This window comes from Melospiza georgiana, chromosome 1 (genome assembly GCF_028018845.1).
Source record: "Melospiza georgiana isolate bMelGeo1 chromosome 1, bMelGeo1.pri, whole genome shotgun sequence".
NCBI classification, from domain to species: Eukaryota; Metazoa; Chordata; class Aves; order Passeriformes; family Passerellidae; genus Melospiza; species Melospiza georgiana.
Window position 1 is genome coordinate 150,767,889 of NC_080430.1, and position 24,210 is coordinate 150,792,098.

Sequence of the window (24,210 nt, forward strand, 5' to 3'; positions counted from 1 at the left end):
CGCCTCAGCCCCTGCTGGCCAGCAGCCCCACGAGGAAAACATTAATTCGACCTTGAGTCGGGAAGTGACAGTGAAACGAGGTGAGCAAAGAATCACAGAATGGTTTGGGTTGGAAGAGAACTTAAAGATCACCCAGTTGCAGGTCGCTGCCATGGGCAGGGAGCAGCTTCCACTAGGACAGGCTGCTCAGAGCCCCATCCAGCCTGGTATTCAACACTTCCAAGAGATCGAGCAATTAAGTCCTCACCTTGATGCTTAAAACTAGCAAATATTATAGTCCTTGCTCATGTCAACGTGGAAATCGCGTGACAGTAAATCACAAACCCCATCACTAGTTTTTAACGGGGCCAGTGTATCGCAGCCCCTCAGCCCTGCACCCTAAACCCTCAATCCCTCAGCCTTCAGCCCTGAGCCCCTCAACCCCTCAGCTCTCAGTCCCTCAACCCTGAGCCCCTCAGCCCAGAGCCCATTATCCTCCAGCATTTCATCCTTCCAACTCTGAACTCTCACCTCTTATCTTCCACCCCTCAATCCTGAGCCCTCAGCATCTCAGACCGGAGCACCTTAGCTCCCATCTCTTATCTTCCACCCCTCAATCCTCAGCCCTCAACACCTCAGACCGGAGCGCCTCAGCTCCCGGCCCCCCGCCCCCTCAGCGCCCTCCCCAAAGCTCCGCCCCCGCCCGGCCCACCACACCTCCCACCGTTCTGATTGGTCACAGCTCCTTAGAGTGACAGGGGAACAGCCAATCAACGTGCGCAGAGTAGCGACCGGCGGGGAGGGTTCCCGTGCGCGGAGAGGGCGCTCCTCCCCACCCCGCGGGGCGGGCGCGGGCGGCGCTGAGGGCGGGAAGGCGCCGCTGTCCCGAGGGAAGGAGCCGCTGCCCGCAGGGAAGGAGCCGCCCTGTCCCGGCTGTGCCATGGAGGACGTGCTGCCCTCGGGCCTGCTGGAGATCTGTCTGCTGGTCGGGGCGCCCACAGAGCGGGTGCGGGCGCTGCTGCAGGTGAGCGGGGTTCGGGCGGGCTGTGCCGGTGCATGGGGCTGGGTTTGTCGGCGCATGGAGCTGAAATGTCCCCACAGAAAGTTGTTTTGACAGGCGAACGTCAGCAAAACAGGGGGAATTTGGTAACGGTGTGAGGTCGCTGCACTTTCCCAAAGGTCTGAGTTTAGATGGAGAATTCACTGTAGGTTTGTATAAGCAGGGACAGCTAAACTTTTAACGCTGCGTTCTTTACTGGGAGTTAATGCATGACCTGTCTCCGCTGCAGAGAAAAGCAAAAGAATAAAGGCTGGTAACTCTTGTCCTCAGGAAACATCAGATCTAAATCCCCGTGAGCTCAAGTGCTCTGAGTTTGTTGTAAGCTGAACCACTTGGATACTGGTGGGTCGGTTACTGCTTTGAATATGTGGTTTATAATTTGTTTACAATTTTTGCATTTGGCCTCACAATGACAGCCCTCTCCTCCTGGTTCTGCTCGGTTCGAGTGTGCTGCTGGGTTTGTTCTGTACCTACGAGCTGCCCTGCAGTGGGAAGAGCAGTGGTGCCAGCACGTGGAAAAAAAGGCCAGACAGCTCCCAGGGATCTCAGTTGCTCTGCTTGAACTTGAATTTGATTGTGCTCTAATAGCATTAGATAAAGAAGTCTTTGTTGGGCTTGTTGCTTGTTCACTCGCTCAGGAGACGGCTTTTGCTGATGTCAGCTTCTTAAGTGATAACAGCCAAGCAGAGGTTCACATGCCAGGATCTCATTCATGTGTACTTGAGAATGGGAAAGTAGTTCCTAAATGTCAGCACCAGACTTTTGAAATATGTGTGTACATGGTGTTTTATCAGAAGCATGAGAAGTGAACCCAAAGGAAAGAGAATTTCTTATTCATTCCAGTTTGCTTAGTTCTCACTGCTTTCTGAAAAAAAAACAATCTTTGGAACAACAAATAAGAAATTTGCTACAGAAGCCGTTCTGATATTCTGATCATACTGCAGGTTCTGAATTGTTTCTTTGCTCAGGATACAAAAAGGTATCAGAAAACAAAGTAGTCCTTTCTTTTGTCAATATGAACTTCAGTAAGGTCCCTGCACACTGTTGCATCACGGGGTTTTCAGTCACTGTCTTAGGGAAAGCTTACAGATTTACTCCACTTCCTTTTCCTTCTGCAGCACTGTCTACATGAGGAGAGTGGAATATATTTTTTATGACTAATTTTAGTGATTGTAGAAAGAAAAGGCTTTACTGAGAGAAGATAACATTCCAAATGAAAGTAGTGGATCTCTGATGATATTTACAGATTTACAGGGGGTAAAAATCCTGACTGTTGTTCAAATCATGGTCTTCACAGTGTGTTGGTGCATTCTTAGCTGTACTTAAACATGGAGTGATAAAGCAAATGAAATCAGTGGGACAATCATATAACCCACCCCCAAAGGAAGAAAAATTTTGTATGACTGACCTGTTGTCAATGGGGGGTCCAGGAAAAAAAGAAATAGTTTTCCACTGAAGCTTCTGAAACAGAAATTTCTGGGCTGTCATCCATTGCTTATCCTTATTGCCAAGAAAATTGTCACTCTGAGATTTCAGTTTGAAAAGATCAAAGGCTGCTATTTTCAGCTAGAGGTTTCTTTCTTAGTGCTGGAAGTGTGTATTTAGTAAGAATGAAATGAACAGAAGTGATGCTTCTTTTCCCTAAGTTATCTACAGCTACAAAGCTGGGTTTTGGCAAGTGTGTGCAAGCTGTCTGTGACATGTCTCAGATCTTTGACAGGTTCCATCAGTGAGTTCTGTATCTGCCCACCACAGTCAGTGGTACAGAGCTGGTCCTGTTGATGCAGACAATTTTTCACCAAAACAATTTTTTCTGCTTCTGTAATGCCTCCCTGGCTGTCAAGATGCCTGAAAGAAATGAGGTGTGATCAGATTGAGCCTCAGTCAGCAGTGTGTGCTTGTTGCAGTGAAAAGCACCTGGAAAAGCCCTAGGAAGTGAATCCATGGGAGCCCTGGGAATCACCAAAGCCAAGTTCAAGGTGCTGCCCCTGAGTCAAGGCAGTCCCAGCTATTGGTACAGACTGGGTGATGCAGGGAGCCCTGCCAGGGAGCACTTGGAGTGCTGGTGGATGCTGGACATGCCCTGGCCATGGGCACGTGCAGCCCAGAAAGCCAAACAGGTCCTGGGCTGCATCCAAAGCAATGTGGGCAGCAGGTGAGGGAGGAGATTCAACCCCTCTGCTGTACCTGGAGTGCTAATCCAGCTCTGGGGTCCTTAGCACAGGAAGGACATGGAGCTCTTGGGGTTGGGTCCAGAGGGCCACAAGGATTATTAGAGGAGCACTTGTCATATGAGGAAAGGCTGAGAGAGTTGAGGCTGTTTGGCCTGGAGGAGAAAAGGCTCTGGGGTCACCTTATTGAGGATTTTCGGTACCTGAAGGGTCTCCAAGAGAGCTGGAGAGGGACTTCTGACAAGGACATGGAGTGGTAGAATGTCACTCCTTCTGACAAGGACATGGAGTGGTAGAATGGGAGGAACGGCTTCAACTGACAGAGGGCAGGGTTAGATAAGATATTAAAGAGAATTTTACTGTGAGGGTGGTGAGGCCCTGGCACAGGTTGCTCAGGGAAGCTGTGGATGCACCATCCCTGGAAGTGTTCGAGGTCAAATTGGGTGGGGCTTTGGGTGGCTCAGTCTAGTGGAAGATGCTCCTGCCCATGGCAGGAGAATTCAAATGAGATGATAATTTATGGTTCCTCCCAACCCAAGCTGTTGTGTGATTGTCTGATAAGTAACTGTGTAGTGGCCTGAATCATCAGGGCTGTGGCTCACAGGCAAGGGGAAGGGATTATTGCTATTATTGTTATTATTCAAAACCCTTGAATATTGTCCCACATTTGGGTACCTTCATACTGGAGAGCTGCTGGCAAACAGGAGTGAGACCAGAAGTTGTGCTGAGGGCTAGGGCATAAGGGAGGAAGAATCTCCTTCTCAAGGGACTTCTGAAACTTGGCTGGATAAACCCAATGCAACCAGACCTAATGTCACCCTTATCACTAGTTTGAGCAAAATGTTGCACAAGAATGTGCAGAGATCATCCTGCAATTGTTTGGGTTGGAAGGGACCTTAAAGATCTCCCAGTTCTGAATCCCCTGCCAAAGGGCAGGAACACCTTACACTGAACCAGCTTGGTTCAGAGCTCCATCCAGCCTGACTTTGGACACTTCCAGAGATGGAGCATCCACAGCTTCTCTGGGCAACCTGTTCCAGTGCCTCACCAGCCTCACAATAAAGAATTTCTTCCTAATATCTAATCTAAACCTGCCCTCTGTTGGTTTAAAGCCATTCCCTTTTGTCCTATTACTACAACCTAATTGTCCTGCCCAATCTAATTTTTCTGAGGCTTCATACTTTCCCTACCTAATTATTTGTTAAAGAAACCAGTTCTTTCATGACATTAAAAGTGAAATTAACTTCTTCAGTCATGGGAAGAGGAGAATGAGGTCAAGGAAACACCAGATAGCTGAAGTCATGCTCTGATTTGTGGTTTCAACACATTGCTGTTAGTGTCTAAATAGTGCAGTCATTGTAAAAGTCTGTCTTGTATCAGAGTCCTTTCCAGCAGTGCTGTTACAGGAACACCCTCAAATGGGGATGGTGTAAAATCCCCCACTGCTGTTGGTAAAATCTATGTGTGATGCAAGGAGATTTTGTAGCAAGAAGCTGCAAAAGGGAAGTGTTTCAAAGTGAAGAAGTAACACTAGCAGCAGAAAAGATAAAATGTTCAAAGAACAGCAGAAACAAGTGAATGTTGTTCTGTTGCTGCTTATACACTATCCCTGAACTCAAGGAGTAAAAATGTGACTTTGGCCAAGACATTAATGTGAGCTGACTCAAATGCTGGAGACTGAGTCAGTGGGTCAGTGACAGTGCTGACAGAGCTGTTCTGTGGGGGAAAATGGTCTTTAATGTCTCTGGAGTAGCTCAAGACATCAAGGATCTGCCATTTCAGGAGCTGTTGGGCTGTGAGGCCATTGAACTGCTGGCTGCCATCCAGCACTTTGGAGCACAGAGATGCCTCAGTGTAAGTCAGGGATTGCCCTGTCAAAGCAGCTCTGTGTGAAAACCTCAGCAGGGCAAATCTGCCAAGTTGAAAATGCTGCTGCTGGAGTACTGTCTGTGTTTTTCTTGCATAACAGCCTCCGGCTGAGCCTTAATTCTTCATTTCCTCCTGAAATGTTTAGCTGCACATTAATTTGAGGGTGATCATGGTGAATTTATCTGTGTTTCCAGTTTCTTCATTGCCTTTGTGAGCTGCCAACTAAGGAAATGACACTTGAAGTTCTTAGCATGTGAGGATGTGGCACTCAGTATCCCAATTCATGATGTGCTTTTTAAAGTCACTGCTATCTTTTGACTGTTCTACTGGACACTTACCTGAACTCTTCTTTTCCACACCAGTTTAATTTTAGTTCTGGCTCTTTGTTCATTAAAAGTGTGTTTTTTCACTTCTTACTTTTAGTGAAGTAATTTCTTTTGAATATCCTATTAGAATATCCTATTATAATTACTGTTTTAGTTTATGGAATTTAAGATACCATAGCTAACATGTCATGAAGCATTGCTTCATATTTTTCCTATGATGCTCAAATGTGGAAAATAAAATTGTTAGTGGACATATCTGCTGGGATGTAAGAGCTGAGACTTCTGTCTCAAAACCTGGAGCGTGGAACATTGGCAACAGAGCTTTCTATGTTGTAGCTGTTTTTTTAAAAAAAATAGGGAAATAATGGGTGAGGCCAGCACTGGTTCTCAAGGAGCATCTTGCATCATATCTGGTGATAAAAACACCATGTATGCTTCACTCCTCTGACTTTGAAGATGTTTACAAAAAGTTAAAAACAAAACAACATTTTACCACAGTGGGGCTCGCCTTTCCTGTTTCCAAATATCCGTTGGTTAAACAAAGCTTTTACTTGTTTTTTTTAACCTTGCAGGAAGAATTAAAATTACAATGAAGTAATTGGAAATGCAGCTACTTGGCTCAGCTGTGTGGCCAAGAATACAAAAAGTGCTCCCCAGTATGAGGAAATCTCTCTGATCACTTCCTGCACAGCATTTCATTGCAGAGCAGTCAGGGCTTTCAGGCCAGTCACACTTTGCAAAGCTGCCTGTGCAAAATGTTGTAATTTCATACATGCTCTTGGGGTGCCTGTTCCACTGAGCCATCAGTACATGGAGGGATTCTCATGGCTTCAGTGTCTTCAAGTTGTATTTATTGTAAGAATGATTGTAGTTTTTAATTGTGCTTTGTTAATTGCCTTATAAAATTAAGCCTTGTCTTGTGAAAGTCTGTGTTTGTGTTGTTTAGGATTTGGTTTTGTTTTTTTTCTTGGTGCATGTTATTTGTTCTGAGTTGAAAGGAAGCTTTTCCTGAAGTCAAACAAAGACTTATCTAAGAGGCTCAGCTGCTTCTGTTTCTTTTCATTTATTTATTGCCTGTTGTTTTGGTTTTTTTGTTGTTGTTGCCAGTGTTTATTTTAAATATAGTTTAAGTATATCTTAACAGTGAAAAGGAGGAAATATGGTATTTGATATCTGTTAGTTTCTTTTGCCAAAGGCATAATACTGATATGGAACACTTTGAATGATGAAGGATTCCTTGCATTAACATGCATAAAACAAAAACTTAAAAGTAAAAATCAATTCTTTAGGAAGCAGAAAAATACATTTGAAACTCACAATTTTAGGGGTAGAAGAAAACCAAGATTAAAAATTATGAAAAAACCCCCACATATCAGGATGAGTGTTATCTCAGAGTTTGTTTGTTATTTTTTTTTCTATAGGGCACTCAAAGAAGACTCAGAAATCCTCCTCCCCTTGATCCAGAAGTTCTGTCAGTATTTGTGCCTCCCTTTATCAGCAGAGATGATGTTCAGATGATTCATGCTGGCAATAACTTGAATAAAAGCAAACGCCGCTCCTTCCGAAAGAAAAAAGAGAGACCCAAGGTTGAAAATGTCAAGAGCCTCAATGGGGAGCAGAAAGCACCTGACACAGAGGATGTGACGGTTCCAAAGGACATTGATCTCATTGCTCTGCCACAGCTCTGCTTCCCAGGTACGTGAGGGTTCACACTTCTTGTTGAGGATTGTTTTAATGTAAATAATACTTGACCCATAGTTCAGCCCTTATTTTTTAGCCTTTGTTGGTAAATCTTGATTTGAGCAAAGTGCAAACATGCACACACTTGAAAAATTATTTTTCACCCCAAAATGACTGAGTGCTCTCTCACTTTTCATTTTGATAAGCCTGAAGTAGTGAATGTTTCCTCCAGGTTTAATTGGAGAAATTTTAGTATGTGTGTCATTATTGCAGGCCTTTTTGATATCTTGGGGGAAAAAGTGATTTAAACCCATTTCTTATATTTTGCCTCTGAAAATGCAGAATAATTTCATCTTTGCTTCTTCAGTAATGTGCAGCTTACAACCTCTGTAACAGCCCTTAGTTCAAATTGACTGTATATTACATTTTAATCCCTTGAAATGAAACATTTCTCTTGAAGTGGCAATGTGCAGTATTTGTCATGAATTGTCTTTCACACAACTGTAGTTCAATATATAATTAAAAATATTGTTGCTGCCTTCATTTCAGGAGGACTTTATGTAACTTCTGAGTTAAAAGAGGACCACATCCATTTCCTGGTCTTCACTGATGTCTGTGGTAACAGAACATATGGAGTTGTTGCACAGTACTACCAGTCAATACAAGTATGTGATTTAACTCATTCTTCTATTAAAACTTATTAAAAGATATAAAAGCAAAACACTTTGAATATAATGTGAGATTTGATTTATCAAATTAGTTATCAGGTGTGTTGTTATGTTTGGAGGAGCACAGGACAAAACACACTTTTATGGTGCCATTTTAAATGAAGTACTTTGGAACAAATTTCATTAGGAAAAATGGCTACAGATTCCATTTAGGAGATTTGGATATTGAGGAGCAGACTTTGTCCCCTGGATTTTTTTTTTGTAAAGATTGTTCTTTCCAAACAATGAAAGATGTTCTTTCTAAATACATTTTGTGCTGAAATTGTTTTTAATACATGTTGTTTAAGTCTCATAGACTGACATTTTTCTGAAGACCTAAAGGGAGATAGACATCAAAATCCCTTTGAAATATAGAGGGAATAGGATATCACATCTCTAAGGTTCTCGAGAAAATATCAGCCATAATTTGATAATTAACACCAAGTCATTAATGTGCAGTTTTCTTGCAGGATGGCTCCTCCTCCTCCAATGGCCAGGGCCCTTGGGAATCTGCACAGACTGGGAAGGTGCCTGCCTGCTTTGTACCCTGTGCTGTTTGTGTTATATCCAGATACCCATATTTTAGTGCCCTCAAGGATTGTCTCTCTTGGTAAGATTTGCTCCCCTGTGTGTTTCTGCTGGAAATGGCTGCAGGTTTTTAATACCTGAATTTGCTTGATGTGGCCAGGAGAGCTGTGTGATGCTAAAGCAGTGGTTGGTTTTATGTTAAGGTTTTGTGGGAGAGGAAAAGAAGAAATGCTATGTCAATGTAGCCTAGACAGTAAGTGCAAATTCTGAATACCAAGGGTATTAGTTATGATGTTGTCTTCATTTTCTTTGGGGATTTTTGCTAATGTGTAGGGAATGGATATTTTACAGATATTACTGGCTTTTTTTTTGGAGTGGTTTTTTCCACTCTTATGAAAATTGCTTTCAAAGCACAAAAAGCTTTTTCTAATTCACCAAATAAATGTCATAAGAACATGAATATATGTATTAATAAGCAGTTAATGACACATTAGGGAAATAATCCAAGTCACTTGAGGAAGTGGAGTGGTTACTTGGACGTTGTAGAGCTAGGAGAGAAATTCTTAGGATACACTAGTTAGAAACAGTCAAATACTCTGCAGTGTAGATGATGTAAAAGGTAAGTGAACATGGATTCATCATGTTATAAAGTGATTTCTCTTATTTTGAGGTTACTTTATTGTTAAATTGTTAAGATCTATTTGCATCTATTTTGGATTAAAACCTTCTCACATCAGGGGACCTGCCTGGGTACTTTGGCCATTACTGTGTGTCTTCACTTGCAGACCTGTTGTCCAAAGATAGAAGAGTTTTCTTCACTAAATTTCAGTCAAGCTTTCTAAAGTCAAATCTGAACCCAGCTGCAGGTGTTTGCTTCTTGTACATAAGCTGAAAGGTGTTGGGGTTCTAGGCTGGAGCTTGGGCCTTCCCCTGTGCTCTGCTGGTGCTCATATCCTGAGCAGGTGAGCAGGGGACACTCCCTGGGTGCCACCTCAGGTGCATCCCCAGCCCTGACCTGGCTCCAGCCCAAATGAGAGCTGAGCACTCCTTTCCCAGCCAGGCACCTCCTCTTCCCTGTGCTGTGGATTTGGATCTTGGAGCACTGACTCCTTCCCCTGGGCTGCGTGAGGAGAGCCCTGGAGGAGCAGAGCAGTGCCCTCCTCCTGGGCATTTTAGACATTGGCTCAAAACGGCTGTGAGATCAGAAATGAGCCACTCTGGCAGCCCTTTTATGGACATGTACTTCTGCTCTGTCATTTTTAAAGCATTAGTGAAGGACTTTAATGTGGACAAGGCACTTCAGCATAATGGAAACAGGGTGTGCACAGGTCAGTGTGAAATCAAAATAAATGTTCAGTGAAATAAAAAGGAAATGTTTGTTTTCCTTTCTCCTTTCCTGCTCAGATCACTCCCCCCTCCTTTTATATTTAAGTGGATTACATCAGCCCTTGGTAGTGCAGGAACTGATTCACTGCTGCCTTTTACAAGTCTCAAATCTCAAGTTGCTGCTAATCTGCACATGGAACCCTTCCAGCTGTGACTACAGCTGTGCCTACTGTTTCCATCCAGCTTTTATAGTGGATTCCTGCTGCTTTTCTACTGCCAGCTCAGCCTGTGAGAGGGCTCAGCTCACACCAGCTTTGCACTGGGTGGGAGATGGATTCAGTTTGACAGTGCTCATCAGTGGTTTATGTAGAGTATTCATAAAGAGTCATTTCTTCTGTGAAGTGAGACATCTCTGAGCTGGGAGAAGCAGTCAATTAGCAAATGGATTTTAGAAGAGCCCACTGAGGGAGAAGTGGGAAAATCTTCAGGACAGCCATGGAAAATTCCAGATGTTGTAAAAGTGTTTCTAGTTCTTGTATCTGTTTAGAGGAGACAGTAACCAGATAGAATTGACCCCTAGATCTGCTTCTGCCTCTGGGTGGGTATTTTAAACTTGAAAACTATTTAAACATTATAATGAAACACCTCTGCCTTGATTTTATCTAGTAGCATTTGGCACCTATTTAAAGCATGAATGTCCACAGATTTCTCTTTTGAGTCTGTACTGGTTTCTGAGAGGAGTTCAGTTGATCAGTGCTGTACAATCTGAGCTTTGAGTGATTTGTAAATATGTGAATAATTATAGGGAAGTTCAACAGGACAGTAACCTTCTACATTAGTCTTGTGTGTTGTCTTGGTTTTTTAACTGGGGAATTTTTCACACAGCTGCACAGCTCTTCCCCTTTTTGCTGTTGCATCTGTGAGATGGGAGTGTGTGTAACTGGAGGGGGAGTGAGTGCCAGTGACAGAGCTGAATTTGGAGTTGGCATTTCCCACAGTGCTGGAAACTCCACTGATTAGGTTTCCATTAAAATTTATTCTGTTTTTTTTTTTTTTAATTTCCTTTTCCTTTATGGTATTTAATGGCTCATTTCAGAATGTCTGCCCTTCTGATTTTGGTATATTGGGGTTTTTTTTTAGAAAAAGTGTTTCACTATGCCCAAGTACACTAGGGTGGAGGGGAGGGAAGGGGTGGAGAGGTGCAGGTTTTCCTTATTTTGGTTGTTCTACTGAAATGTTTCCATGTGGCATGAAACAGCTGCTGGGTTGTTTATGTTTTTCAACATAAACAATTGCAGCCAAGACCTCTGTGAGATATTTGAGTGTAGTGCCCTGTACAGCTGCAGATGTTCTGACTTTTTGGGACATTACAAAGCACTGACATTGTGATTCTGTAAACCAGAAAGGGACTTACTGTGTGCCATCAGGTGACCAATGGGTTAATAATCTAATTAAGTGTTTTTGTTGCTTGAATGTACTCAGGTAGCAGTGCCTCTTATACTTAACAAATAATAACACCTTCAACAGCACACTTGTATCCTTGGTATGCTGCAGAGCTGTTCTGCAGGATGCTTCAACTGATTCATCATTCTCCAGGCAGGAGTTCTGAAAGCACTTGCTGGTGGACCTCAAACCACCTATTTCCAGTGTGGAGCCCTTTCATTGTGATACCTGGTGCAAGAATGCTGTTGCTCCTGAAGATCTGATGTTCAAGTAACATCTAAAGGGGTTCTGCTTCCATCCAGGATGATTTTTTGCAGCAAAAGGTTTCTTTTTCCTCCAGAAATCTGTGCATAGATTATTTTCTTCAGTACCTAAGTGCACAGAATTACTTAAGAGGTGAGATGGTACTTGTTTTCAGTCAGAACAATCATCAAAAGTAATTTTTTACATAAGTATTCCTAGATAAAATCCAGGTTCCTTAACTTTTTCAAGTGGCAGAGTAGAAATCACAACTGAAAACTGAATCAAGCTGAGATGCACAGGCAACATCAAGTTATAAATCCAGGTAGGTGCTTTGAACTGCAAGGGAATCTGCAAGCTGTCATCATAGTAATGAAGGTCTTGGTATTCTGTGCTATTAATTTTATAACTAATTTCCATATTGCTAGCACTCAATGCTTCCAAATCCAGAACATTTTGTGTGGGGTGTGTCTGCCTTTCTCCAGAGCAAGCAGATGTGAACCTAAATGTTTTCACAGCACAGTGGCTGTTGGGTTATTCTATATTTTTTTTGAAAAGGTTCAGTTAAACTTCAGAGGTTTTGGCACTTTGCACATGTGGTATTACCTTAATCTGTTATACTGCATGAAAAGTGAAATATTCCTGGCAGTAATCTCCTGGATGAACTCCTGTCTTGGATGGATGAATAGGCTCCATTCAAACAGTAAATCTTCCAACCTGTGTGTTCGTCCTTTCAGCTGCCTTGAGAAAAGGTGGGAGTGTGCAAATAGCTGCCAGCACTGAGGCACTACAAAGGGCCCATTCTGAGCTGCTCTTGCTTTCTGAAACCCCTGTCTGTGGGCAGTTAATAGCAGTAATGAAAGGTTCATAAACTCCTGAGCTCTCCACTTGAGTGTTTCAGAGATTACTTCATTTATTTCTGCAGACGTTTGCAGTGCAGAGCTGTCAGCTGCTGTTGGGCTGCATTGATGGGGCTCCATGTCCTGAGCAGGGAGCTCTGCCTGTCCTCTCTGCACATCTGCTGCTTTCTCTGTCATGTTGTGTCTGCTGTGACATTTACTGTCTTGATAAGAGCTTTTTGTCTCAAAGAAAAAAAAAAAAAAAAAAGGCAGGTCTGCTTACTCTGTGTGGCCAAATCTGAGGCATCACTAATTGTGACACAGTATTTGTTTAAATTATTGGTTCAACTGTCTGGTGCTCTTTGATAATTCTTAAATTCCCTTTTCTCTGACCCCCTGAAGAGCTAATGGACTTTTAGGGAATATTTATATAACAGCCCAGGGCTGTCTTCAAATAGGAAAATTTGTGAATTTAAATATTTCATTTGAAAGGGCTGTACTATATGACAGAATATATTTTGATATTTTTTTCTGGAATCTAAATGCTGTACACAAATAAGGTTTCCTGGATCCTTATTTATCTCTTAACCTATTCAGTTGCTTCCTTCCTGAAGAGCAAGTGTTCTGCAGGAAACCAGTAAAGCTGCAAACTGAAGTAAAACCTCCAGGGAGAAGACAATCATATTCAGTTCCTAGTTTCTCTATATATAGATTTGCAGGCCTAGATTTCTGATTTTGTAAATATTTGGGTTTTTTTCCTATAAACATGCAAGTGAATCTTCTATTGAACAAAACACCCTTTGTGACCACAAATACCTAACTTGGTAATTGTTACATTTCAGAAATGCTGTGAGAGTTAGTAGTTTTCAGTCTTGATTGTGTGTATGTTTAAATGTAACAGAATTTATTTGGGGTAATATGTGAACCATGTGATCTTTGTTAGGATAATGCAGTTTAAAACCAGAAATATTTAGCAGGTTTACACAAATGTTCTTATTCTTTGTGTGGGCAGGAATGACAGCAAAGAGAAGTGTCCATACAAGCCTAAGCCTTGTGCTAAATATGGCTCTTGCTTCACATTCCTCTGCAGTCAAACTTGGGTCTACAACCTCTTTTTTCCTCTGGTGCTGTTTTCCATCTCTGAGCTGGTGTCTGATGCAGGGGATGGAGGAGCACCAGGTGTTGCAGCTGTGGCTGTTGGTTCCTCAAGCAGTCTCTAGAAGATGCTGTAGCTACACCTCGCACATGGTTTCCTTTGGCCATCAAACCTCTGTGCCGTGTCCCCTGATGGATATAATGCAGCAGTATTTTATGCATGGGAGTACAAAAAAACTCTGCTTCTGACACAGAAGCATCATTAAAATTTAATGAAGCTGCTGAAGTAACTAATAAATTACAAATTAATTAGCAGAAATAATAGCTTCATTACTCCTAATAATTTTTTTCTAGATTATCAGCAGAAAGAGTTTTTTGTGTTTGCATGTTACTATTGATAAGTAATTTCCTATCATTTAATTACAGCTTACTAGTGCAGCTACGACCTTTGAGGGATTTAGATGTCGAGGAGCACATTAAAGAATTTGCAGCAAAGCTGTTTTTAATCCCCAGCCCCCCACCAGGATCACTCCACTTGGTAATTATTCCTCCTGAATTTCATCATGATTTTAACATTATGCCTTCTAAGATACTGAGATGCTGTTTTCAATAAACTGGGTGACATTCATGAGTGTCAGGTCAGAGATTACTTGGTGATGTGGAACTGATGTCAATACCCGTGCTTTAAAAACCAGGCTCTACTAATAATCAATCATTATTAGTAGAGAAAATAACAGTGTGACCATGGCTCAGGCTGGAGTGCTGGCATACCAGCCATGTTCTTTAGTTTTCAACACTCCTCTGGGAGGGTTTTGGCTCATGCCAACTATGTGTGGTGTGAGATGATGCCTGGGCAGGTCTGGGAGCAGCAGGATAATGTGCAGGGGATGAAGTGTTGAGTTGGCTGCTGCCTGGATAAGAGCAAGCTGAGGGGGGAAACTCACATCAACATTTGTATGCAGTGCTGTGTATTTGTTCCTTTCTGACCCTTCCCAAGTCCAGCCAGATGGCAGCTGGGTCAGTGATTTCAGCACACACTCTGTTATCTACTGCAGTGGCTTCTGGGGAAGCAGAACTTCAGCCAAGGGCTCTTCCTTAGCTGCTTTCCTTGACCCTGGGATGAGGGGTGAGGAGGGGAGGAAAAATAGCATAGCTGGAAAATATCTGAGTGATTGGCTAAACCAGCTGTGAGTGCTGAAATGTGCAGCACGTGCAGGACCTGACCCCCAGAGATTTGAGCTGAAGTATCTGCAACTCTGAGAGACCTCATTCCTTTTGGCTTGTTTTATTTTCTTAGCGTGGCAACTTATGCTCACTTATTTTGCTAATAGTTTTTTCTGTTTCCTGTATGAATTTTATCAACAGTTTTGATTTTCCAGTTGTATCTACAAATATAAATTCAATTATTTTGTTATGCTTATAATAAAGCAAGTTTAATTCTGTTAAAAGATGTTAAAAAATACTGGCCAGTCACCCTATGAGAATGAGAAGAGACAAGTATATATTAATCTTTCAAACTACTCATTGCATCTTAATATTTCCCTCTCTTTTTATTTTACTTTTCTGCAGTGTGCAAATACCTGTCTTTTTGCTCTCAGTTCAAGTTAGTATTTTGTAGTTGGAACTAAAATCCTGAATTAAATGTGCTGTGGGAACATTCTCATTAAGGAGTAAACAGAAACCATCTGTTATTACAGGTATTTCACATGAAACCCCTTCAAATAATAATTCCTTCACGAGAGGATCCAGACAGTCCAATTATTGACTTGGATCTCCATCTTCCATTGCTGTGTTTCAAGCCAGAGCAGGTGCTGCAGGTAAAACTAATTCATACTTTTAAATGTTTTAGAGATTGACAGTATTGGTAATTTGTAGTTTAGGAAAAAAATCAAGATGTTTATTTACTCAAAAAACTTTATAAACCCAGGAATTCAGAATAGTCTTAGTTCTGAATATTAGAGCTATGGCAAAATAAACTATACTACTTCTTAAAGATATTTTGTTATTGGTGGATCTGATTAGATTAAGGGATATTACATTTCTTTGCCTGTAGTCTAGAAATTGGTGTTAAATTTCTTCAGAATATATTTTAAAATGTAACTACCCAAGCCAATTGACAGATTTTATTTTGAATTTTCACTACATGCATTTCTACAAGATTTATAGTAACTTTTTCATGTTTAAGAAAGGGGCCTGTGGGAAGGATTGATGACAATTGGCACTCTCATACAAATAAGATGTAAATGGTGTGGAAATACAAAAAGCTATTTGCAAAGAATTTTTTTCAGTGATTCACAGAGCTTTACAATAATGGAAGCTGCAGTGTCCTTTGTAGGTTTCTGGATCCAATTCCCTGCTCAAAGGCCACCTGTGAAGTTAAGTTAGGTTGTTTAAGGTCATCAGTTTTGTCTGAACCACTTTCTCTAAGAAACCTCCTCAGTCATGAGAGTTGGCAGCTCTGCCTTATTTTTTGGGGGGTTTTGTCCAAACATGCATGTTATGAATAAAAGTATCTCAAATCCTAAATGGTGCTGCTGATGCATCTTGAAATGGGCGTTATTTCATTTTATAACTCTGTAAGGTAACTACTAAGAATGAGAATTTTGAAGCTGACTCTCACAAACAGATGAAATATTTGCATTTTTAGTTTTTCTAGATACCTGTTTGCAAACATTTAACATTCTGGCTTTGTTTTCCAGATCATGACCTGTATTTTGACTGAGCAGAGAATTGTTTTCTTCTCTTCTGACTGGGCTCTGCTGACACTCATTGCTGAATGCTTTATGCTGTACCTGCACCCCCTTCAGTGGCAGCACACTTTTGTGCCCATCCTGTCCAGGCAAATGCTGGATTTTGTGATGGCTCCAACATCTTTCCTCATGGGATGCCATGTTGATCATTTTGATGAAGTGAGCAGGGTATGTTTCACACCATTACCACTCCTGATTTTTACTTGCAGTGCATTTGTCCCCTTCCATTTTAGGAAATATTAGATTACCAAGTGTTTTATGTACTGGGATTAACATCTGTTAAGACAATTGCATTTATTTTTCTTGAATGTAGTTGTTTAGTTATCTGTACAATTTTCTACTTATGGAAAAAAATTCAGTCCTTTTCTGGCTTACATCCTCGATGAAATAAATTGAGAAGTATGTAAATAAGAACTCAATATTTTTGCAATAAATGTACAGTCATTCTATTTTCTTTTGTTAAAAGGAAGGTGAAGATTTAATTCTAATTAATATAGATAATGGAGATATTTCACATTCAAAAATGGCTGAAGAGGAACTTGAGATTCCAGATGTTCCAGCACAAGCAGCAGAAACTTTCATAAAAAGGTGAAAAGATCTTGAAGATGTGTCTATCTTAGTGCATAAACCATGCTTGATGCTCCAAAATTTTTATTTTGTATTATTTATTATTATTATATTATTTCATTCATATAAACCCCACTGTATTTTAGAAAAGGGCAAATTGAAAATTTCAATTAATTAGTATAGAAGTGGCTTTAAGCAATCAAATTATTTTGCAACAACTGGAATGCTTGTTTCTTTTTATTATTGATGCACATTATACTCTGAACTTTACAAAGAAGACTCTACAAAGACTTTACAAAGAGTGCACTGTGATTTAATTGAGTGGGGCTCCCTGGAATCTTGTTAGCTTGTCAGCACTTGTAAATCAATCTGGCATTTCTCTAGCTGTAAGATCCATGGGCCTAAATGACTTTTTTTTTTTTTTAAAGGTATGAAAAATTGTTGGTGTTAGGATGTAAGTTAATAGTTTTGTTCTGTGTGTAGGGTGGAGGGTCTGCAGCTGCACTTTGATCTGGAGCTCTGCCATCTCCGAGCCTGCACAGACCTTGGGGAGCTCCAGACCCGCAGGAGGGCTTGGCAGCAGAAACTGAACATGGATGTGCAGCAAACCATGTTGCAGTTAATTGTTAATATCTTCAGGTAAGTGGGTGTAATATTTTCTATTGTGAGAGCATGTGGTACTGGTTAAGGCACTTTAGGCATCAGTGAAAATATTCTCATTTTGTCTTACTTTATAGATACTTTGTAAAGCTTAGGTTTTGTTAGGGAATATGAGAAGGAGATCCTGTAGCCTGATGGAATAAAAGTCATTGATGTTTTGATGTATATATACATTACTTGAATATTTTAGATAAAACTCTTCTACTTTTGAGCTTGTCTTTTGAAGGAAGATTTCAGGAAGACAAGGGCAGTTCTTGGAAAAGCTTAGGCCCAGCAGGGATATCAGTGAAGTTTTGGTCCCTCTTGTTAGAGGCACGTGAATTCAAACCAGGACAGGGTAGAAGAGCTGAAAGCAGGAACAAGAGTTCAGAACCTGGGTGTGTTTGGGCTGAGAATGGATGAGATGCCTGGAGAGTGCAACACCTGAGAATGAAGGAGGAGCTGTTTAAGCTCAAGGGCAAAGTTTTGGCACAAGAAAGGACAATTGGCCAGGAGCTGGACTCAATCCTTGTAGGTCTCTTCCTACTCTGGGTAGTCCATAATTCTATGGTCAGAAATGTGGGGTACTGGCTGTGTTTGGGACTGGCATTTTAGCAATGATGTGGCCTCTTGCTGGAGGTGGTTCTTCCCTTTGCACCAGCTACTGAATTGCTCGTGGGAATTCTCCTTGACACTTCCAGTCAGAAGGAGCTGGGTTAATTTAGAGTCCAAATACCAGGTGTCTGTTATTGGATCAGCTTAAGGAGAGTTCCTGCAGGTGTCTGGACCCTCCAAGAAGGACTGTAGCTGCTGGGTGTGGGGAATAGAACAGTCTTTACAGACAGCTGATTATGGAAACTGAAATGCATTTATCTCCACTGTGAGATTTTTGTGGATTTCAGTGTTTGGCAACAGTAATTCCAGACAAAGATGAGGACAAATGCATTTTTGCTCATAACAGCTTGAACTCTTTAATGCACTGAACATTTGGCTGCATAAAATGAACAGATGCTTTGCTCTCTAAGAGATAATATGTATCACAAAGGAGTTGATTCTTTTGCTTTCTTTCTCCTTTCCTTCAAACTTTGTCTTTGTTCTTTTTTTTCAGCCTTGTTTCTTCTATCTCCTAACTCTGCCAGCATCCAGGACTGAAGGAAAGTAACTTTCTGATGCAGTTGTTCTGTCTTCAGCAAAGCATTGTAGTGATTTTGTGTGTGGAGGTTCCATGTTTAAAGCAGACAGTGCTAAATTATACAGAATTAGATAGAAATATGTACTTTCATTGACCACACCTTTTCCTGACCCCATATGGTTGGATGAACTTTACAAGATGTAGTAAGAACCCTGTTTTTCATGTCCCTGTTACAGATGCAGTGTGATGGGACAGTGGGAGGTCAGGTCACATCTTTCAAATTGCCCATCATAGGTGCACTTGTCTGTTGTGCTCCAGTGGGTTGTGTGTGATTCAGGAACTGTGTATGTAAATGGAAATCCAGGTTTGGAGCCTAAATCATGATTTACACAGATTGTCCTTCATGGTTTGCTAAGTCTTACAGTGTATGTGAGTTTGGCAGCAGATAGACTACCCTACTTGTAAGAATTTGAAATCTTTTTTCTATGATTCAGTAACACACACTTGTTCATTAAAACTGAGTTTGCTTTCTAATACTGCAGCACATTTCTGTTTTGCCTTCTGATGCTGCAGCATGTTTCTAGTAGTACCAGTGGGCTGCTGCTATTTCAAAAGTATGACTTGCTTACAAATCTCCAAGCAGATTTATCTATTTATTTATTTTTGTCTCCAGGGCGGTAAAAGACCACCTAAATTATGAACACAGAGTGTTTAACAGTGAAGAATTTCTGAAAACAAGGGCAACTGGAGACCAGCCATTCTACAAAAAGGTAAATTCAGTGCTGTGATTATCTGCTATTAATAAATTTGTATTTTAGGATTAATGCCAATATCTGGAAATTTGAAGTAATAAATCCTACATGAGAAACAGTGTTTCTTGGATAAACATTCCAATGGAATATTGTTGCAATGTGCAAACATTCTTAAAAATAAACAGACTAAAAGGAAAATCTTAATATATCCTCAGGAGAGAAATTGATTGGAAATCTTTTGACCAGGATTTCAGATTAATAGAAATAATTAAAATATTTTCAGCAGCAATTTCTAATATTATAAATGAAATGGTGGCAATTTTATGAATTGAAATTTAATATTAGTTAAAAACTCAGATGTACATATTTAAGAAGAGCTTTGAGCAGCTGACTCATTTAAATACCAAATAGCAAAGTGGCAGGTTTGCTTTCAGGTAAATCTTAGAAAATAACACACTATGGAGTAGATACTAGTGGTGTCTGGAATTATATTAAAAAAACTCAAAAAAATCCACTAGAAAGGTCTAAGATTTGGAATCTCCTGGTCATAGAATTGCTGGCAAACTGTGCCACCTACTGGAGGAATACTGGAAATTGGGAATGCTAATGCTTTTGGAGATGTTTTTTTACATTGTGCATTGCAAGTGGATAAGTAAGAGGCATTTGAACATTTGTATCATAGACATGTTGTATTGCCTCAAATCCCAGATTTCATCTTGTTAACTGTGCAGTGATGAGTGGTGGTGGCTTTCCCTCTTTTTAATCCACAGTGAGTGGTGTTTTGAGTGGTGTTTTTTGTTGTGTCCTCTATCCTAAAAGTAGCAATTTGAGCTTTTTAGAAAGTTATTTCTAGATGACATCACAATAATTACCTGAGCAGGGAACAATTTTTGGGATTACCAGAAGAAAAGATGATTCACTTGTCTTTTCAGTATGATGACATAATGTTAATTTAGAGTTCAAATTCTTATTCCAAACCATAGACAGTACTATCAGCACTTGGCTTAAGTAGAAAAGATAATAAAAACTTGTAGCTCTGTTTTACTCAGTATTTCTCATTTTTTTTTGGTTTCACCTCTTGGAGGGCAGTTTGAGATTACTGTTTGCCACTAAGCAAATATCAAAGTCCGGAAAGTGAATGGAAACTTAATTAGTTTTTTCTTGAAGTTTCCAGTCTTTTCATTTTTGTGTTTTCTAAATTGGAAGGTCTCAGTTTTGCATGTGTAAAGGTAATAAAAATGAGCAAGACATGCTAATAAAAATGTAAATTTATAAATGATCCACAGTTAATTCCTTTGTGTCTCACAGGTTTTAGAGACCTACATGTTCCACTCTTTCCTTAAAGCTCGTCTGAACAGGAAGATGGATGCTTTTGCTCGCCTTGAATTGAGTACCCAGTCTGAAGAGGACAGGTAAAGATTTCTCACTTCTTATTCTGGTTTTGAATCTTCTGTTGGTATCAGTGATAAAAGTCCTTTTGTCCATATTGGTATGAGTTCAGGTCATCTATAAATAAGATTATGATTAATTGCTAACTCATTTAATTATGATTATTGTTAAAGAGTTAGATGAACAGCTGTTGAAATTGTAGATTTAATACTATTATACAAAAAACAAAAAAAAACAGGCAGTAATTTAGTGTCTATGTGTGAGTTCTGACACTAGTGATGTGTTGTTTGTATTTCTCTCAGGTTAGATTTGATGTTTCCCTCCCCCAGAAGGCTGACCATAGAGAAAATGGCCTCCAAGCGCGTGAGCGCGGCGCGCAAGGCCAGCCGGCGCATGGTGATCAGCATGCCCAACCTGCAGGACATCAAACTGCCAGAGGGGCCCTCCAGGAACTCCTCACTTCGAAAAGTGGAGAGAGCTGTTGGTAAGGGAACACTGGGATGGACAAAGACTCTGCTGTTGACTTCTGGGGTGACATCACTGAGTAGTTTGAGGAACGTTTGAAGCAGCTGGGGCTGTTTAGCCTGGAGAAGAGGAGGCTCAGAGGTGACCTTATTGATCTCTACAGCTTCCTAAAGGGAGGCTGTAGACAGGTGGGGTTGGTCTCCTCCACCAGGCAGCACTGACAGAACCAGAGCACACAGTCTCAAGCTCTGTCAGGGAAGGTCTAGGTTGGATATTAGGAAGAAATTTTTCACCAAAAGAATAATGAAGTACTGGAATGCTCCTCCCAGGGAGGTGGTAGAATCACCATCTTTGGATGTGTTTAAAGAAAGACTGGACATGGCACTTGGTGCTACAGTCCAGTTGAGGTGTTAGGGCATAGGTTGGACTGGATGATCTTAGAGGTCTCTTCCAACCTCATTATTCTGTGATTCTGTAATTGTCACACAAACACTGTCAGCCACTGGGAAGAAATGATGGGCCAAGTCACTTTGAGCTGGGGCCTGTCTGTGCTTCCCCTGGCTTGTGAAGTCACAAGTATCCTGCTGGAAGTTTTGCTGGAACACAAAAGAGTGATTGGTCCCAGTGGGATTGATATTGGAGAATTGATTTCTGAGTCCTCACCCAACTTATGTCCAGTTCTTTACTACCTTTAATTTAAACACAGGCTTAAGCTTATAATGGTTTAGAAAGAACTCCATGAGGGATTTTTTCCCTTTTTTCTTTAACTTTTCCAGAATTGATGTTATCTGATGAGGAGATATTCTCGTAATAGGGGAAATAGATACAGAAATGTGTTTGTGTCCCTAGCACAGCTGTAATCCTTCCTGTTTCTTGTAACTGCTTGTTGCTGTGATGGGGATTCTGTTTGTTGTTTGTAGTATTGCTGATTGTGAAGATATTTACAATCTGCTCCTTTCCCTGATCAATGTACTCTCTTGGTGTTTATTTCTAGCTATGAGAACACCCTCCAAATCCATCACCACGTTCAAAATCCCTGAAATTCACTTTCCTCTGCTGTTCCAGTGTGTTCACTCCTACTACACAGACTTCTTCAACCACCTCAGCAAAGCCATCAGTGCCTTACCCCCCGAGAACTCCGCCTTGCTGGCAAGGTACTTCTACCTCCGGGGCCTTGTTAGCTTGATGCAAGGAAAACTACTAAATGCACTTTCTGACTTTCAGAACCTAGAAAAAACAGACTTAAGAATTTTCCCTACTGATCTTGTAAGAAAAATAGTGGAGAGCCTGCCTCGCTCGGAGCGCTTGCAGGCAGACCGCAAACCTGAGCTCAAGAGGCTGATAAGTCGAGTGATGGAAAAACAAAGGGAAGCTCTGAAAATGGATGACCATGTAAAAAAATTTGAATTGCCAAAAACACACATGCAGCTGGATGATTTTGTGAAGAGAATTCAGGAGTCTGGGATTGTCAAGGATATAGACACGATCCACCGGTTATTCGATGCCCTGACAGTAGGTGAGTATGAGATTGTTGGGGTTTTTTTGGTTATTATTAAGCATTGTGACATGAAAAAGGGAGATTTTCTCAAACTCTTAGTGTTGGTTGGTCTGTCAGTGCCCTGGGAGAGCTGAGCCCCTTGTGCCTGACCAGGCTGTCAGTGTTCCATTGTGGAAACTCTTCACTGAGCAGCTGCTGCATGGAGGAAGATCCCCAGCCAAACAGAGACCCCTCCTGGGTGCCCTTTACCCACTGCCAGCACCCTTGCAGGACTCACATTAACAGCTTAAAGAACAATCTCTATTAGTAAAATTATCAGAGGTTAAAGTCTGAGAATTGCTGGTTGTAATATTTGACTGCAAAAATACATTTAAAGCAATATATTAATTCAAAGCCTTATATGGACAAGCTCTAATCCCCAGTAAGAGCCAGCTGGAAATAATAATTCAGTGTGCCTAGAGTGTGATTGTTACCCAGCAGGTGATCCTGTAGGGGAGAAGACAGGTTCAGCCTGTTAACTGATCCCAGAATTTATATGAAATCTTCTCTAACTTCTCCCCATTCTTAACTCACTTTTATACCATTCCTTTATGTTTAGGTGGAACTGGAGTGACTCCAGTCACACATTTTACTCAGCGAGGGGTGGTTGTACCTTGGTGGGGGATATCTCAGGATAGTGCCTGAGATAACCTAGGGATGGGGACATGTGCCTGGAATGTCTATACTTACAGGCACAATAAAGAGGCACAATTTGACAGTTACTGTCTTTCCAAACCCATCTTCCTGTACAAATCTGTGTAATAGTTTCTCACACTAAAGGGGTTTTAAAATTCTTTTAGGACAGCAGAAACAAATTGATCCTGAAACATTCCGAGATTTCTACAACTACTGGAAAGAAACTGAAGCAGAAGCTCAAGAGGTGAATCTGCCACCAGCAGTAATTGAGCATCTAGATAAAAATGAATGTGTGTACAAGTTATCCTGCTCAGTTAAAACCAACTATGGTGTGGGGAAAATAGCTCTGACCCAGAAGCGCCTGTTCCTGCTGACCGAGGGAGGCCGGCCTGGCTATGTCCCAATTGCTGCTTTCAGGGATATAGAGGTGAGCATCAACTTCCTCTCCTCTGGCATGCCTGGGGAGGTTATGTCCCATTCTCCAGTATCAGCTGGCTCTCAACATAAAGTTTCACTAAAGAGAGTAGGAAACAGTGCTGAAGTCACTATGAGAGTGATCAGGTAAAATTCTGGGGATTTGGACCAAAAATTTCATGACTGAAAATCAAGAGGTTATACCCTCAGAGAAATGGATATGGAGTAGATAAGTTTAATAACATGAGCATTAAATGTGCTCATGTGGCTGAAGTATCAGTGGGTCAGCTTATATCCACTGTTGAGCCAAGGCTGTATGATGGTGTTTAAATTTATTTTCATAAATCCAGTTCTGCTTAATTGAGTGTATGGACAACTGAAATAATTAGCTGTAATTAGACAAAGCTGCCCTGTAGGCTGAGTGCTGAATCATCTGTTATTTGGATACATTCTCTTTGTTTTCTCTTTCCTGTAACTTTCCAGGAAGTTAAGAGCACAACTGTAGCTTTCCTTCTTTTGAGAATACCTACTCTGAGGATTAAAACATTATCTAAAAAAGAAGTCTTTGAAGCCAACCTTAAAACTGAGTGTGATCTCTGGCACCTGATAGTGAAAGAAATGTGGGCTGGAAAGAAAATGGCATATGATCACAAGGTATAAATATGG

General features: G+C 41.0%; 1 protein-coding gene across 2 annotated transcripts in view; it reads left to right on the forward strand.

Annotated features, from left to right (window-relative positions):
- The first annotated feature begins 851 nt into the window (after window positions 1–851).
- DENND3 (DENN domain containing 3) overlaps window positions 852–24,210 on the forward strand; it is a 32,574-nt gene continuing 9,215 nt past the window's right edge. For both annotated transcript variants that reach the window (XM_058034502.1, XM_058034511.1), the window contains exons 1-15: window positions 852–1,003; window positions 6,827–7,100; window positions 7,635–7,750; window positions 8,263–8,402; window positions 13,690–13,801; window positions 14,961–15,080; window positions 15,963–16,181; window positions 16,480–16,601; window positions 17,064–17,219; window positions 19,025–19,121; window positions 20,412–20,515; window positions 20,795–20,976; window positions 21,952–22,473; window positions 23,295–23,557; window positions 24,028–24,198. In XM_058034502.1, coding sequence (XP_057890485.1) covers window positions 920–1,003; window positions 6,827–7,100; window positions 7,635–7,750; window positions 8,263–8,402; window positions 13,690–13,801; window positions 14,961–15,080; window positions 15,963–16,181; window positions 16,480–16,601; window positions 17,064–17,219; window positions 19,025–19,121; window positions 20,412–20,515; window positions 20,795–20,976; window positions 21,952–22,473; window positions 23,295–23,557; window positions 24,028–24,198 — 2,682 coding nt within the window. In that variant the 5' untranslated portion in view covers window positions 852–919. The remainder of the gene's footprint in view (window positions 1,004–6,826; window positions 7,101–7,634; window positions 7,751–8,262; window positions 8,403–13,689; window positions 13,802–14,960; window positions 15,081–15,962; window positions 16,182–16,479; window positions 16,602–17,063; window positions 17,220–19,024; window positions 19,122–20,411; window positions 20,516–20,794; window positions 20,977–21,951; window positions 22,474–23,294; window positions 23,558–24,027; window positions 24,199–24,210) is intronic.